The sequence below is a fragment of the Cebus imitator genome, unplaced genomic scaffold (genome assembly GCF_001604975.1).
Source record: "Cebus imitator isolate Cc_AM_T3 unplaced genomic scaffold, Cebus_imitator-1.0 Scaffold698, whole genome shotgun sequence".
Lineage (NCBI taxonomy): Eukaryota > Metazoa > Chordata > Mammalia > Primates > Cebidae > Cebus > Cebus imitator.
This window is the reverse complement of record NW_016108013.1, coordinates 314,629-329,541: the sequence shown is the minus strand read 5'-3', so window position 1 is coordinate 329,541 and position 14,913 is coordinate 314,629. Positions and strand designations below refer to the sequence as shown.

The following is a 14,913-nucleotide window of genomic DNA, read 5'->3' as shown; positions in this document are numbered from 1 at the left end:
AAAAAAAAAAAAAAAAAAAAAAGCTCCCCCATTCTCAGCAAAACTGTCCTTGGTGAAAGGCCTTGACTCCTCTGTGAAATGGTTGCTGGAAGCCTTCTTTCATTTGTCTACCACAAAAGTGGAGCTTAGAAATCTGTGGCCCAAGTAGCTCAGCAGAAGGAAATGACCAGTATGAATTATCATCAGATAGAATACAGTAACCTAGATTAGGCTTACGAACATGTTAACGAATAGAGTTCTGCAGGGCCTGCTTTAAAGAACAGATATACAGTATTTTAATGGAGAATGTAATCTCAGTGTCATCTCTGGGGCATGTTTACTACTATATCTCTATCCAGCACCTGAAGTAATGCCTGAAACAGAGGAATGATTCAGCGTGTGGTGACTGGACTGCATGGCACTTTCGAACCACTGGACCTGTCCCACAATGGGGCAGTGAGTTTCCTGTCCCTCTACCTATAAGGTATCTAAAAGGTTTGGCCCTGCATGTGGTAGAGGTGCTTTGAAGGGGGTTTTTTAGGAGACAGTCTAGGAGACGACCCTTAAATAACCTGCCTGCAATCTTCTTTATGCTCAATTGGTCAATGAAGTTTTTTTCAGGGACAACATAAAACAGTAGTTCTGCTGGCATCACTGACTACACATTAGAGTCACCTATGAGCTCTTAAAATAAACACTAGTGTCCATGGACCCTACTCTCAGAATTTTGATTTAATTGATGTAGGCTGAGACCTATTCACCTGTTTTTAATGCTTTATGAGTAATCCTAAAGTGCAGTGAAGGTGAACTACCACTAATGTGAAAAAAAAAAAAATACTGCAATATGACTTCACAGCTAGCTCAGAACTAGTTCTTTGCAGATTTCATAATTTATAATAATTCCTGCTGGGAAGCCAGAAGACCCATTCCTCTACTGTCACCATAGCCAAAAAGCATTATCTTCAAGGCCTGATTCATCCTTACCTCCTCCAGGAAGCCTTCCCGGCCTGCTCCAGACTAATTTTCTGTCCCCTTATTGTACTTCCTGCCAGTACTTGCATCCCTGCTTTGACTTATATCTCTTTGGCCCAGAATACCCCCTTATACCCTTCTCCTTTCCTTCCTGAGCCTCCACCACACTCCAAATTGAGTACTCTGAACTTATCCTGTGCATATCTACCCACCAAACTCTGTTTTTTTTTTTTTTTTTTTTTGAGACGGAGTTTCGCTCTTGTTACCCAGGCTGGAGTGCAATGGCGCGATCTCGGCTCACCGCAACCTCCGCCTCCTGGGTTCAGGCAATTCTCCTGCCCCAGCCTCCTGAGTAGCTGGGATTACAGGCACGCGCCACCATGCCCAGCTAATTTTTTGTATTTTTAGTAGAGACGGGGTTTCACCGTGTTGACCAGGATGGTCTCGATCTCTTGACCTCGTGATCCACCCGCCTCGGCCTTCCTAAGTGCTGGGATTACAGGCGTGAGCCACCGCGCCCGGCTAAACTCTGTTTTATAATTGCCTGCCCATTTGTATGTCTCTCAATGAAACTGCAGGCACCCCGAGAACAAGAACTGTGACATATTAACCTTGGCAACCACGGCACTTAGCATGTGCAATAGAGTAAGCACAATTGCATAGATGAATGGAAGGAAGATGAATGAATGGACAGATGGATGAATGAAGGGGTAGTACTCTTTGTAGGGCTTAACTGCACTGTCTGAATTGTTTAGTCTCTGCTACATTTCTCACATGTCTCTATTATCTAACTTGGGAAAGAATATTTCCTAGTGATCACCTTTTCCCAACCATAAATTTTATCTGTCAGTTGACTGACTCACAGCCTGAAAATAACTTGTTCATTAGTTTTCTGCAACAAAAGACCCAGTCTTAGCATCACATTGTAAGGTTAGAAAAGGTCTTATCATTTAATGAATGCTTACTGGGTGCTGGGGGCTTTAAATGCATTATTTCTTCTCAATGTCAACTCCTCCTATTTGTCAGTTGCAGAATCTGAAACTGAGAGTTGTAAGTAACTTGCTCCAAACCAGCCTCAGCAGTAGTTGAGATTTAAGCCTAGATTCTTTCCCACAGAGGCCCATTTCTTCTCCTGTCTCAGTTTCTGTCCTTCAGGTAGAGACTACAGGAGTGCCGACATTAAATACTTCAATACAAGGTCCATGAGGACCAAAGCTCCAAGAGGACCCAAACCCGACAGACCTGGACCTTCACAGTGTTCTGAGGGTCCTGCACATGTTCCAGGGTTGCATCAACATCCAGGGCCACCACTAACCCGGATGTAAACCGCAAAGGGTTGTCTGACTCGCCTGCTGGCTCGATGATGGTGGCTGAGGCTTTGTGGATCTGTAAGCAAGAAGAAAATACCATGATTCTAAAGTCAGGTCATTCCTGGATAAAAAAACACAATCTTTGATCTTCTCTCTTCTTATCTAATAAGTGGGCATGTGGGAGCCACTCAGAAAAGAGCCTAACCCAGTTACTCCATTGGTCAAAGAAGATCACCAAGGTGAAGATTTTTGACTGTCTGGACAGATTTGGCCTATAGGGGCCAAATAGACCCTGACCTGCTCTGGAAGTGGGAGATGCAGGAAGGCACTCTGCCGCAGCGTGGTCTGTAGAATTTTGACCACTTCTGCAGGTTTGGATGTCATGAGTCGGGGCATAAGGTCAAGAAGTTTGTCCACAAAGCTGTCCTGCAAGTGCGGCAAATCAGTGATGAAATACCTAGAGGAACAAACAGAAGCAATTTACTCATTCAACTGTGCACTCATTCACCACAGGCTGGGCCCCAGCCCAACTACGAAGCAGAAGGAACGATGAAGTGAGAGGAGTTTGCAGTTCATGATCAAGACAGACCTATATCATTATGCCTAAGTCACATGATCACAAAAGAAATGCCGCTGTTTACTCATAACCATTATGTGCCAGACATAATCTTCAGTATGTTACATGATCTTATTTAACTCCCAGCAATCCTATGCATTATTAGAATTTTTATTTTCATACTATAGACTCATTAATTATTTTAACAAATACGAAGTGGCAGAAACACTGAAACTCAGAGAGGATGATGCTGTACCAAGGCTCAGAAAAGAAAGTTACTCCTGGCTTGGACTGATCCAACTTCTGCCTTGTGCAAGGGGACAGACAAAAGATATCTCAATGAGGAGGCAGTATCTGTGCAGAAACTCAAAGGATGAATTAGGAACAACAGACAAAGTACTTTGGGGATTCAGAGCTGTCATCTTCCCAAAAAAACTCTTTAATCCAACTGTGCAAAAACAGACTCTCTACCTTAAAGAATCTAAAGTCAAAAGTAAGGCATGAACTTATTTCAGATTCAAATCTAGGACTTTTTTTTTTTTTTGAGACGGAGTCTTACGCTATTGCCCAGGCTGGAATGCAATGGCATGATCTCAGCTCACAGGGACCTCTACCTCAAGTGATTCTCCTACCTCAGCTTCCTGAGTAGCTGGGATTACAGGTGCCCACTGCCATGCCCAGCTAATTTTTTGCATTTTTTAGTGGAGATGGGGTTTCACTATGTTGGCCAGGCTAGTCTCAAACTCCTGACTTCCTGATCCACCCACCTCGGCCTCCCAAAGTGCTGGGATTACAGGCATGAGCCACTGTGCCAGGCCTCCAAACTAGAATTTTAAAAGACCAAGCTAGACTGTACCATTTGCTAGAGAGCATTACCTGCTGGTGAAGGTAGTGCTGCAACTCAGCCCTTTAAGAAGCCATCATCACCCAAATGACAAGTACAGAGTCATAAAATCCTCAGGTTTGAAAAAAAAAAAATCCTCAGGTTTGGTGAACTTCATGAAGGCAGAGACAATGAGTGGAAGAAATGAAACAGACTTCATCAGTGCTTTAAGATCCTCTGTCTTCTCCCAGTATAATTTGGCTGCATACCACAGGTCTGGTCATTCCCTGGGCTCCTATTTCTTCATCAGGCTTTCCATTCAACTACTGCATGTGCTGTTAACCAATTCATTCCATATACAACTCTGAAAAAATATATGTATTCTACAAGATAAAATTTACCTGCAGAATTGCAGAACAATTGTTTGCATATTTTAGAGAAATATGCAAGTGTAACAACAGTGTGGGCCTGGCACAGTGGTTCAGACCTATAATCCCAATACTTTGGAAGGCAGAGGCAGGAGGATGTCTTGAAGCCAGGGATTCAAGACTAGCCTAAGCAACACAGCAAGACCCCATCTCTAAAAAAAAAATATTAAAAATTACCCAGGCGTGTTGGCACATGCCTGTTACTCAGGAGTCTGAGGTGGGAAGATAGCTTTAGCCCAGGAGTTCAAGGGTGCAGTGAGCTCTGATTTCGCCACTGCACTCCAGCCTGGGTGACCGAGTAAGACACTGTCTCTAAAAATAATAATGAGGTCAGACACAGTAATGGCTCATGCCTGTAATTCCAGCACTTTGGGAGGCTGAGGCAGGCAGGTCACTTGAAGTCAAAGAGTTCGAGAACCGCCTGACCAACATGATGAAACCCCGTCTATACTAAAAATACAAAAATTAGCTGGGGGTGGTGGCAAGCACCTGTAGTCCCAACTTCTTGGGAGGTTGAGGCAGGAGAGTCACTTGAACCCAGCGGACGGAGGTTGCAGTGAGCCAAGATCACACCACTGCACTCCAGCATGGGCGACAGAGTGAGACTCCTTCTCAAAAAAAATAAAAATCAAAAAAAATAATAAAGAGCAGTGTAAGCAAACAGTGGTGAAAAAAACAGATGGCTAATGATTTTTTTCAACAAACGTATTTACAAGTTTTCTTCATATTACTTGTCTTTTTATGGCTCTAGCTAAGTGCTAAATCCAAGTGATTCCTGGTAGGTTTAGTTTTGAAGCTGTAACTTCAAAGAAGTTTCTATAACATTAAGGAAAAAAAACAAATTAGGGCACATGGCCAGAGATGATAGCTTGGCTGCACAGGCTAAACTGAGGAATGTGATTTCTGATTGCTCCTATTGCCTGCCCGTGCTATTCTCTGTGGAACCAAGATTTAATAAGCCAGAAGAGATATAAAATACTTACCTCTGAAAAAAGTCCACTTCCTGTAAAAATTTTTCACACATCCCAAATAAGGGGTCAAGTCTGTAGAAAAGAAATGTAAAATAATTTGCTTGTGAAATCTTCAAACTGAGAAGTGAGGACCAAAAGTCCCAGAAACCTGAGCCTAAATTAAAGGAAAATTGGCATATTACACTATAAAAATGATCTCTAAAAGTAAGAGAGGACTCCTAATGGACCTGGGGGTAATACCTGTCAGGATCCCAAGACCTGATTAAACTACTGCAGTGCCCATTAAGCTCAAAGAACATTAAAAATCAGACTATCACAGGCTACACTTGGCACTAGACTCACTATGAATACAGGAGAGAAGCATAGCATGCAGGCACTACAGTGTCAAGTTCCCATTCTGCAGGAGTCCTTACAACAGTCCATACATCTACCTGGGAGCTTTAATCCCAACACTGACAGCTCATGTGCAAGGAGATGAGCTCTAAATCAGGTAGGTGTAGAGGCCATACTAGCTGAGATGCCTCATGCACCATAGGTGCTAATATCTCTTTTTTTGTTGTTTGTTTAGAAACAGGGTCTCACTCTGTCACCTAGGCTGGAGTGCAGTGGTGTTATCATGGCTCACTACAGCCTCAACCTCCTGAGCTCAAGCAATCCTCCCATCCTGGCCTCCTGAGTAGCAGGAGGGGACAAAGTTTTGTTACTACTTTGCCCACAAACACAGACGATGCTCCTTCTTCTCTATCTTGATTTCTTTGGCCTCACAGTACTTGAGAACATTTCATTTCAGTAAAAAGTTATTGCCGGGCGCAGTGGCTCAAGCCTGTAATCCCAGCACTTTGGGAGCTGAGGCAGGTGGATCACGCGGTCAAGAGATCGAGACCATCCTGATCAACACGGTGAAACCCTGTCTGAGTAGCCGGGACTATAAGAATACACCACTATGCCAAGATAAACTTCTTAAATTTTTTGTAGAGGTGGTGGTCTCACTGTATTATCCAGGCTGGTCTCAAACTCCTGGGCTCAAGCAGTCCTCCTACCTCAACCTCCTAAAGTGTTGGGATTACAGACATGGGCCACCATACCTGGCCTGCTAATATCTCTTGAAACAACTCCATAGGCATAGCTTCCAGGGACCCGACAAATGATCTATCCAGTTTCAAGAATCACTGTACTCAGTGAAGCCCATAGCCATTGTATCTGCATCTGGAAACCATTTATATTTCCTTCTGGTCTACATGCAATTTACTCAGAGATCATTTTTTCCATAGTGGTATAGCCTATTAATGTTGACACTATAAGGGCTCCAAGAAACATACCTAAAAAGTTAACTAAACTTAAAAAAAATTTTTTTTTAAATGCTAATCAGTAACCTCCGTGAGAGTTAACAGGATTTAAACCTACTGCACTGACAAACTGCTACAAAACCAGCAGATGAGATTAGAAGCTATATAGCAGGAAAAAAAAAAAGAAAAAAATAGTAGCGAAGCACACTTGGAAATAAAACATATAATGAAATCAAACTCAATAATCCATGAACAGTGGAATCAACAACATTGTAAACTGAAATGATAAACTAAAAGAGCATATTAAGGAATTTACTCAGAATATAGAATAGAAAGACAAAGAAAATGAAATTACAAAATAAAAGGTATAGGAAAAATAGATCAAGAAAATCCAACATCCAGTATGCGAGACTAGTGTATAGAAGAAGTAAGTAAAGAAATAATGGAGGAAAAAAATCCCTGAGCTAAAAACAGTTGATACTTCAAACTGCCACCAAAGATCAGCAAGAATATTGAAAGAAAACACATATCTAGACATATCCTGGTGAAATTAAAGAGAGAAAGAAATTTTTAAAGGTTTGAGCATGAAAAATAAGCTGTAGGGAAGAGAACGAGACTCACAGAAGACATTCAACTATAACATTAAATACTAAAAGGGAACATAACAGGGAGTCTCTATTAACCTATTCTGATTTGGGAGCATTCCCAATAAAATAAATAAAGGCACCATAGCAATATAAAAATATTGGAAAAGAATTCCATTTATGTATGAGAGCCAAGGAATTTAAAAAGCAACTGTGATACATAAAGAACAGTGGTAGCAAAGTTGGAACTAAACTTATAAAGATTATAAGTGATGGCTCACGCCTGTAATCCTAGCACTTTGGGAAGCTGAGGTGGGAGGATCTTTGAGCTCAGAAATTCAAGACCGGCCTGAGCAACATAGTGAAACCATGTCTCTATTATTTTTAAAAATAAAAAATATTTTATATAAAAAATTAAAAATAAAAAGTATATATAAGGACTATGTATTTATAACCTTATAAAGATTATGTAGTTATAAACTTATAAAAATATAAGCTACATTATAAAAACATTATCAACTGAAACAAACTTTCAAATTATTATTGAGAGATGGGGTCCTGCTCTGTTGCCCAAGTTGGAGTGCAATGGCACGATCTTTTTTTAAAAAAAAAATATAGATGCCATCACACACATCTTTGTTTATTTCAATTATAACTGGCACATAGTAGGAATTAAACATTTGTTAAATGATTATATATATCTTTAAGATCAAATCACTCCCTGACTTTATAAAGTCACTATCAAGATAAGTGAAGAAATAAAATATTTTATTTCTCAGGATGTTCTTTCTGACCTAGTATGCTTCAGTGTTTAAACATTCATATTTATATCTCTATGCCACATTTTTGTTGACATAGCTACTGGACTGAGCATCAAACATTTCTGCGAGCTGGCAGTGAGTCACCTAAGTACTTTTTTGTATCAAATCTATGATGCCATCATTCTTAAGATGCACCTTTATTTTATGAAATAGTAAGAAACAAAAAACACTATGGCACCCCATCAAAATATTTGATTTCAGTGAACTTACAATAATATGTGCATCTTGAAATCCATGAAATGTGGCAGTTCCAGTTATCTGAAAGTCTTACAGCTTTACAGTCTTACACTGAACTCTTATTACGTATCAAGTACCATGCTAAGTGTTTTTACATGTATTCTCTCATTTATTCTTCACAGGAATGCCATAAGATAGATGTTGTCTTCATTTTCATTTTGAACAGGGAAACAAGGTACAAAAAGGTTTAAAAACCTGTTCATAACCAAACAACTAGTAAGTAAAAAAGACAGGATTTGAATAAAATAGTCTGACTTCCCAGTATATCCTCTAATTTATCCTTACTGCCTGAGAAAAAGATTATTAGTCCCTTCAGAACAGAAAAATTGGTCCCCGGCACTAAATTCGTAAGGAAATCTATCAAGTAGGAGGATACAAAATGTCCTTTTTGCCAGATAAAGTCCTGTGTTGTGCTATATGCAATGGAGAGTCACCAGAGGGTTTTTAGCAAGGGAGAGACACAATTGGATTTCCAACAAATCTGATGCAACAAAAGAATTTGTAATATCTGAAAAAAAAAATAGATCACACATTCCTTAGCTAGTCTTTTCTAAATCTCATTTTACTTATCATTAACTTTGGTGTGATGTCTGAATGCATTTGAAGCATCTTTGAAAGGAACATGCCACATCTTTTGGCCAATCCCACATCTTACCCTCGTGTAGTTCGTGCTGTTACTATAAGTTGCAAAGCTTTGGCCTGTAGCCTCATGTGATGTATAATCACCACCTGCTTATTCTCCACACCACTGTACATGAACTCCATTTTGTAGGTCTCTTCCATAATCTATAAAGAAAAGGTAATTAATAATCAATAAAAGTATCAGTCTTACTTGAGAGCAGCATAGATTTCTACTGTTAAATAACCTTAGGTGAAACTCTGAACTGAGATTTTACATCCCTATGCTTTTAAGTGTTGAAAGAAATTAGTATAGTATGCCTTGTGAAGAACGAATAAATTATTTTGCCTATTTAAAAAGAAGACTGACCTGGTAATAAAATCATCTTAGTTGATGATGCGAAGATAAGAAAATTTAATCACTTAAGCAAACTGCAAAGCACTGAAAGCACTGCTTGTTACCCTAAACTAAACTTACTCTGCCATGGGAACAAATTAATATATATTATACATGGAAACCCAATCCCCAGGAAATCCTCAAGAATTAAACATCAGGAACTATTAACCATATGTTAGTTATCCTGATAGACTGTTCTGTGGGCTTGGTCTGAGAGAGTTTGGGAAGGAAATAAGTGCAAGAAAACATTGTCTATGACCCCAGATCAAGTTCCCGATCTTGCTCAGCTTTATCCAAATAAGCTACTTTCATAAAAACGATTCTTCTCTTTCCCTTCTGTGCTTGCCTCTCTGTGAACACTCTGGGGTTAGAGAAACGACTCCAGACTCTCTTATAACTGGCAATGAGACAAATTAAATTACATGAATGTCTCAATCCCTTTCTGTAAACGGGGAAGAAATAGCACCAACATCATGAAGTTTAAAGTATCAAATGGGGCATGCAAGATGCTTATCACAGTATCTGTGATATACAGCAATGGTAACTTCTTTCCTCTTTTCCTTCCAAATTATTGCTCCCTGGTTCCATCTTTCCAGTGTGGCTCAATTACTGGGTTCTAGTCATTAAATTCTACTCTTCTACAATAAGCCACATACCAGGTCTGAGAGAGAGTCTGGATCAGACAAGAGTCAGTACTGTAGTAGAAAACAGATTCTGGGTATCAGAAGATCTGGTCTCCAGTCCTGATTGTATTACCTATAGCTCTATGAATTTAACCTTGCTGAGCTTTAACTGCCTCATCTCTAAAATAGAATTAGTACTTATTCCTATCAAATGAGATTATTATGAGGGGTAATTAAGCTAACAGACTTGAAATTATTTAGTGAACTGTAACAATCACTGTCATCATCATTAGCTTCCTCCTGGGTCATTTACAGACTTCCTATTTGGAAGACTTGACCTGCAAGAGATCACCAAGTCTCAATACTTAGATGCAAAAGGGAACTACTCAAAGCTGAAAGGAAATAAACTATAGGCAAAAAATTTAAAGCCTGCTTAATGAACTTCCCAGAAATGTAAGGACCTTTTAGCACTGAAGTGATGGTACAGGCTAAAGATATAAACAATCTTAATTGAGTTCAGCTACATTTTCAGATAAAAGATTCATGATGGTAGAGACAGGGTTTCACCATGTTGGCCAGGCTGGTCTCAAACTCCTCACTTCAAGTAATGTGCCCGCCTCAGTCTCCCAGAGTGCTGGGATTACATGAGTGAGCCACCATGTCTGGCCCAACTGCCATATTTTATAGAAGAGGAAAAATCCAGGGAAGTTAAGTAACTTGCTCAATGTCACTCAGCAAATCTGAGGCAGATCTGGGACTTGAACCCAGGTCCCCTGACTCCAAAGTGAGTGCTGTGTCCCCCAGTTATGCTCCTTCTCATATCACTAACTTCTGTCATAGCCTAAAATGAGGGAGGCCACACAAAGGTATAGAGCTATAGGAAGGCCTCTGGCTCTGCCTTGGACTGGACAATTCCTGGACAGAGACCTATTTGAAAGGAAGGTCTGAATAGCTTACCTGTTTAGCTGCTGCTGAGGCCAAATCACTCTGCTTCAAATACAAAGGCGCTGCCACATTCCACAACTTTTCCTGCAAGGCCTACTTAGACAAATCAGGAGGGAACAGAACATAGAGGTCACAAAGACTGGCATATCATCTGGGATTTACATTTTTGTTTTCCTTTGAAAGTCTACCATGAACAGGACTTCTTCTCAATTAATCTTATTCTTTTAACCCAATAAGCTGTATCTGTTATGGAGAGAGATGAGACCAATGGTTTGGGCTAAATGAATTCCTGCCCATTTGATCCAATTTCTAGCCCAAAGGCCCTGTGTCCCAGATCAGTGCTTCTGGAAGCAGAGTACAGGAGCCATGAATCCTTCACCAGAATGTGCCGACAAGCCAGCTTCTGGGCTCTAGGCACTCCTTGTTCCCAGAGCCACTGGGCTAACCTGAACCACCTAGATCCTTCTTCCTTGACTGTGGTTCTTTTTTCCTTTCCCCTATGCTCATTATGTTATGAATAACACCTGCCCCCAAACACTTTACAAATATATTCAACTAAAAATCAGGCAACATTCCTAGATTTCTCCGTCTTTCAATCACTCTACATTTAAAACATCACTAAGAGCCACAATCTTACCTTTCATCTCTCTCCTCACCTATCCATCCACATGACCTCATCTCTTGCATAACTATTACCTTGTAATTTATTTGGAAATTAAGTATGGCTTAAGGAGATGCGTTTGAGTGCCAAGTTGACACGGGGTGAACTTACGGACCTAATTTTAGGTATCAAATTGACTAGATTAAGGAATACCAGAAACCTGGTAAAACATTATTTTGTTTTACACAGTCAGGGTGTGTCTGTGAGGGTATTTCCAGAGGTTAGTGTGTAAATCTGAGTATACTAGACGGAGACCATCTGCCCTCAGTGTTGGCAGGTACCATCCAATCAGCCAGTGGCCAGGAGGGAACAAATACAAAAGACAAAATGGGCAGGGCAAAATGGCTCATGCCTGTAATCCCAGCACTTTGGGAGGCTGAGGTGGGTCGATCACCTGAGGTCAGGAGTTCCAGATCAGCCTGACTAACAGGGCAAAACCCTGTCTCTACTAAAAATACAAAAATTAGCCAGGTGTGGTGGTGCACGCCTGTAATTCCAGCTACTTGGGAGGCTGAGACAGGAGAATCGATTGAACCGAAGAAGAGATTGCAGCAGTGAGCTGAGATCACGCCACTGCATTCCAGCCTGGGTAACAGAGTGAGGCTCTGTCTCAAAGAAAAAAAAAAAGACAAAATGGCAAAATGGATTCTCTGGGTTCTGCTGCTTGGATATCAGAAATTTGACTCCATGAAAGTGCATCAACACAATACTGACTGTGTATAAGCATTGAGTGTGTACATAAAACGTCACTTCCTCAATAAAGAGATATCTTTTACATATATCTACATTTGTAAAAGATGAAATTTCTTGAGATCTCAGCTCTTTGGGTGACTGCATATGCAGTGGTGACCCATCATGGTTTTGATCAATCTTGTCAAAAGACTTAAGGTTGTTGGGCACAGTATTTCAGATGACCACAGTTAAAAAGCTGTGTATATACAATTAACAACCATAGTGGAAAAAAAAAAACAAAAAACCATAGTGATACGCATTTATACCTTTCCCCTTATGACCAATTTCTTTATAAATATGGTTCATATGCCCATAACTGTTATACCCACCCAACTGTCATTAGTAACCTGAATGTTTATGCCTGCAAAAATGTGTGTTATCATTGTCTGTTTTATAAGGTGGTATATATTGTTGTGTTTTTATGTTTCTCAAATAAATTCCTCCTTAAAAACATAAATAAATGTCTTTAAATTTTTTATTTGTTCATTTATTTTTTTTTTTTGAGACAGAGTCTTGCACTGTCGCCCAGGCCGTAGTGCAGTGGTGCAATCTCAGCTCACTGCAATCTCCACCTTCTGGGTTCAAGCAATTCTCCTGACTCAGCCTCCCAAGTAGCTGGGACTACAGGTGTGTGCCACCATGCCCAGCTAATTTTTTTGTATTTTTAGTAGAGATGGGGTTTCACCACATTGGCCAGGATGGTCTTAATCTCCTGACCTCGTGATCTGCCCGCCCTGGCCTCCCAAAGTGCTGGAATTACAGGCATGAGCTACCACACCTGGCCTTTAAATTTTTTAAATTATTTTTTCCATAATTGTATTTTGGGGATTTTGATCTTTTCCAGGCTGTGGTTTTTGGGATTTCAGACTTTAGGGATTTTGATCTTTTGGAATTTCAACAGTTTGGGAGCATGATGTTCTGGGCTGTCTTTTGGGATTATGATTGGCTCCCCTTCTTTTGGGTACATAACATTACAACCTAAGTATTTTGTCATGTTGTTGTATAATTCTTTGTAAAGATCATTACTGCCTATAGAATATACTGCTAGGTAGCTGTGCCACAATTTATTTAGCTTTTTTCCTATTATTAAACACACTTGCCTTGGGTTCTGGCTCTGAGTCCCTTACCTACGCTGTCACTTCTTGTCATTGAATAACCAACAATTACGTGTTCTTTTTAGAAGTAATCGCTTCTCTTTACTCACCCATATTCTGCTACTATAGAAAAGTAGATTTTTTTCCAAGACCTCCTTGAATTCCTAGGGTTTCACAGAGACTTGGAAAAGCCAAATAACTTTGCAAAGGGGCATGAAGGAACTTCTTGGAGTGACAAAAATGTTCTATGACTTGCTTGTGGTAGTTATTACACAGATATATATATTAGAAAGAATATATCTAATCTAACAAGGACCATTTAAATACTAAGCATACATACCCACCTTTACATAAATACACACACCTGTACAACTGTAAGTATAACAGTTAACACAAGTTCACAGAGTAGAAAATAACTTTTGACTCCCCTATTTATTCTGACTTTAATCAAATATCATTAATTACTTTAAAAACAAAGAACATTTTGAACTAGGGTCAAGATAAAGGTTTGTCAAGTGAAAAGGGCTCTCCTAAATTCTGTGCCAAAATTTATAATAAAATTCTGCTACAGAAGCAAAAAGATACTGAATTCATTTAATTGTTCTAACTCAGCAAAACTAAATAGATTCTTGGGTACCAATTCTGTACATACCTGACTACTGAGTATGAAATGCTAGCAAGTTGGTCCTTTTAAGAGCAATGAAATTAACCTTTTAACTATAATAAAGAGCAATGAGCTTTTTTTGTTTTAAGACAGGATCTTGCTCTGTCACCCAGGCTGAAATGCAATCTCACTGCAGCCTTGACCTCCTAGGCTCAAGTAGTCCTCCCAATTCAGCCTCCCAAGTAGCTGGGGTTATAGGAATGTATCGCCACACCAAGCTATTTTTTAATTTTCTCATAGAGATGAGGTATCATTATGTTGCCCAGGCTGGTCTCAAACTCTTGGGATCAAGCGATCCTCCAGCTTTGGCCTCTCAAAGTGCTAAGATTACAGGTGTGAGCCACCACACCCGGCCTTGAAATGAGCATTTTAAGATAACATCTAAAACTTTATACAATTCCTTTGCTAATCAAATTATACAAAACATTTACAATCCTTGGCATTCTAACTAAAATGATTATCCAATCTGCTCTAATTATATTATGATAAAAGAATTCTCCCAAAATTTACAAATTCAAATTTCTATTAGTTAATATTTCATTAGAGACAAATGTAATCACACTGCAGAATACATAATTTCTCCATTGTCAAGTGGCTGCATTAAGACGGTAAGTTTTGCAACTTATGATCTCACACACTGCTAGATCCACAAAGGTGCTGTTTTGCATCACAATCATAAACAGAATGGATGCAAACCAACCTTGATAAGAAGTAGTTGACAGCGAAGGTACGTGGCAGAGAAATCAGCTACTCCTGCCAATTCGGACTGAAGTTCTCCAAGTCTTTGCAGATCCCTATGGTAAATAAAACCCGAAGCCAAACATAGGATAACGATAATGCCACTAACATAAAGATCATGTCAAAAGCATTTTACCATTTTATAACTAGTAAACTGGTCATAATTTTTTTCTTTTTTTGAGACAGAGTCTCACACTGTCACTCACTGCAACCTCTGCCTCTCGAGTTCAAGTGATTTTCCTGCCTCAACTTGTAGCTGGGATTATAGGCGCCTGCCACCACGCCCAACTAATTTTTTGTATTTTTAGTAGAGATGAGGTTTCACCATATTGACCAGGCTGGTCTCAAACTCCTGACCTCAGGTGATCTGCCCGTCTCAGCCTCCCAAAGTGCTAAGGTTACAGGCGTGAGCCACCATGTCTGGCCACTGGTCATAAATTTTTTTTTTTTTTTTTTTTTTTTTTTTTTTTTTTT

At 39.7% G+C, this 14,913-nt stretch overlaps 1 protein-coding gene across 1 annotated transcript in view; it reads right to left on the bottom strand.

Annotated features, from left to right (window-relative positions):
- The window catches only part of INTS4 (integrator complex subunit 4), a 127,479-nt gene that overhangs the window by 9,574 nt on the left and 102,992 nt on the right, over positions 1–14,913 (bottom strand). Inside the window, exons 15-20 of the mRNA XM_037734977.1 lie at positions 14,402–14,543; positions 10,563–10,643; positions 8,623–8,753; positions 5,052–5,111; positions 2,559–2,718; positions 2,194–2,337 (exon numbers count right to left, since the gene is read on the bottom strand). Coding sequence (XP_037590905.1) covers positions 2,194–2,337; positions 2,559–2,718; positions 5,052–5,111; positions 8,623–8,753; positions 10,563–10,643; positions 14,402–14,543 — 718 coding nt within the window. The remainder of the gene's footprint in view (positions 1–2,193; positions 2,338–2,558; positions 2,719–5,051; positions 5,112–8,622; positions 8,754–10,562; positions 10,644–14,401; positions 14,544–14,913) is intronic.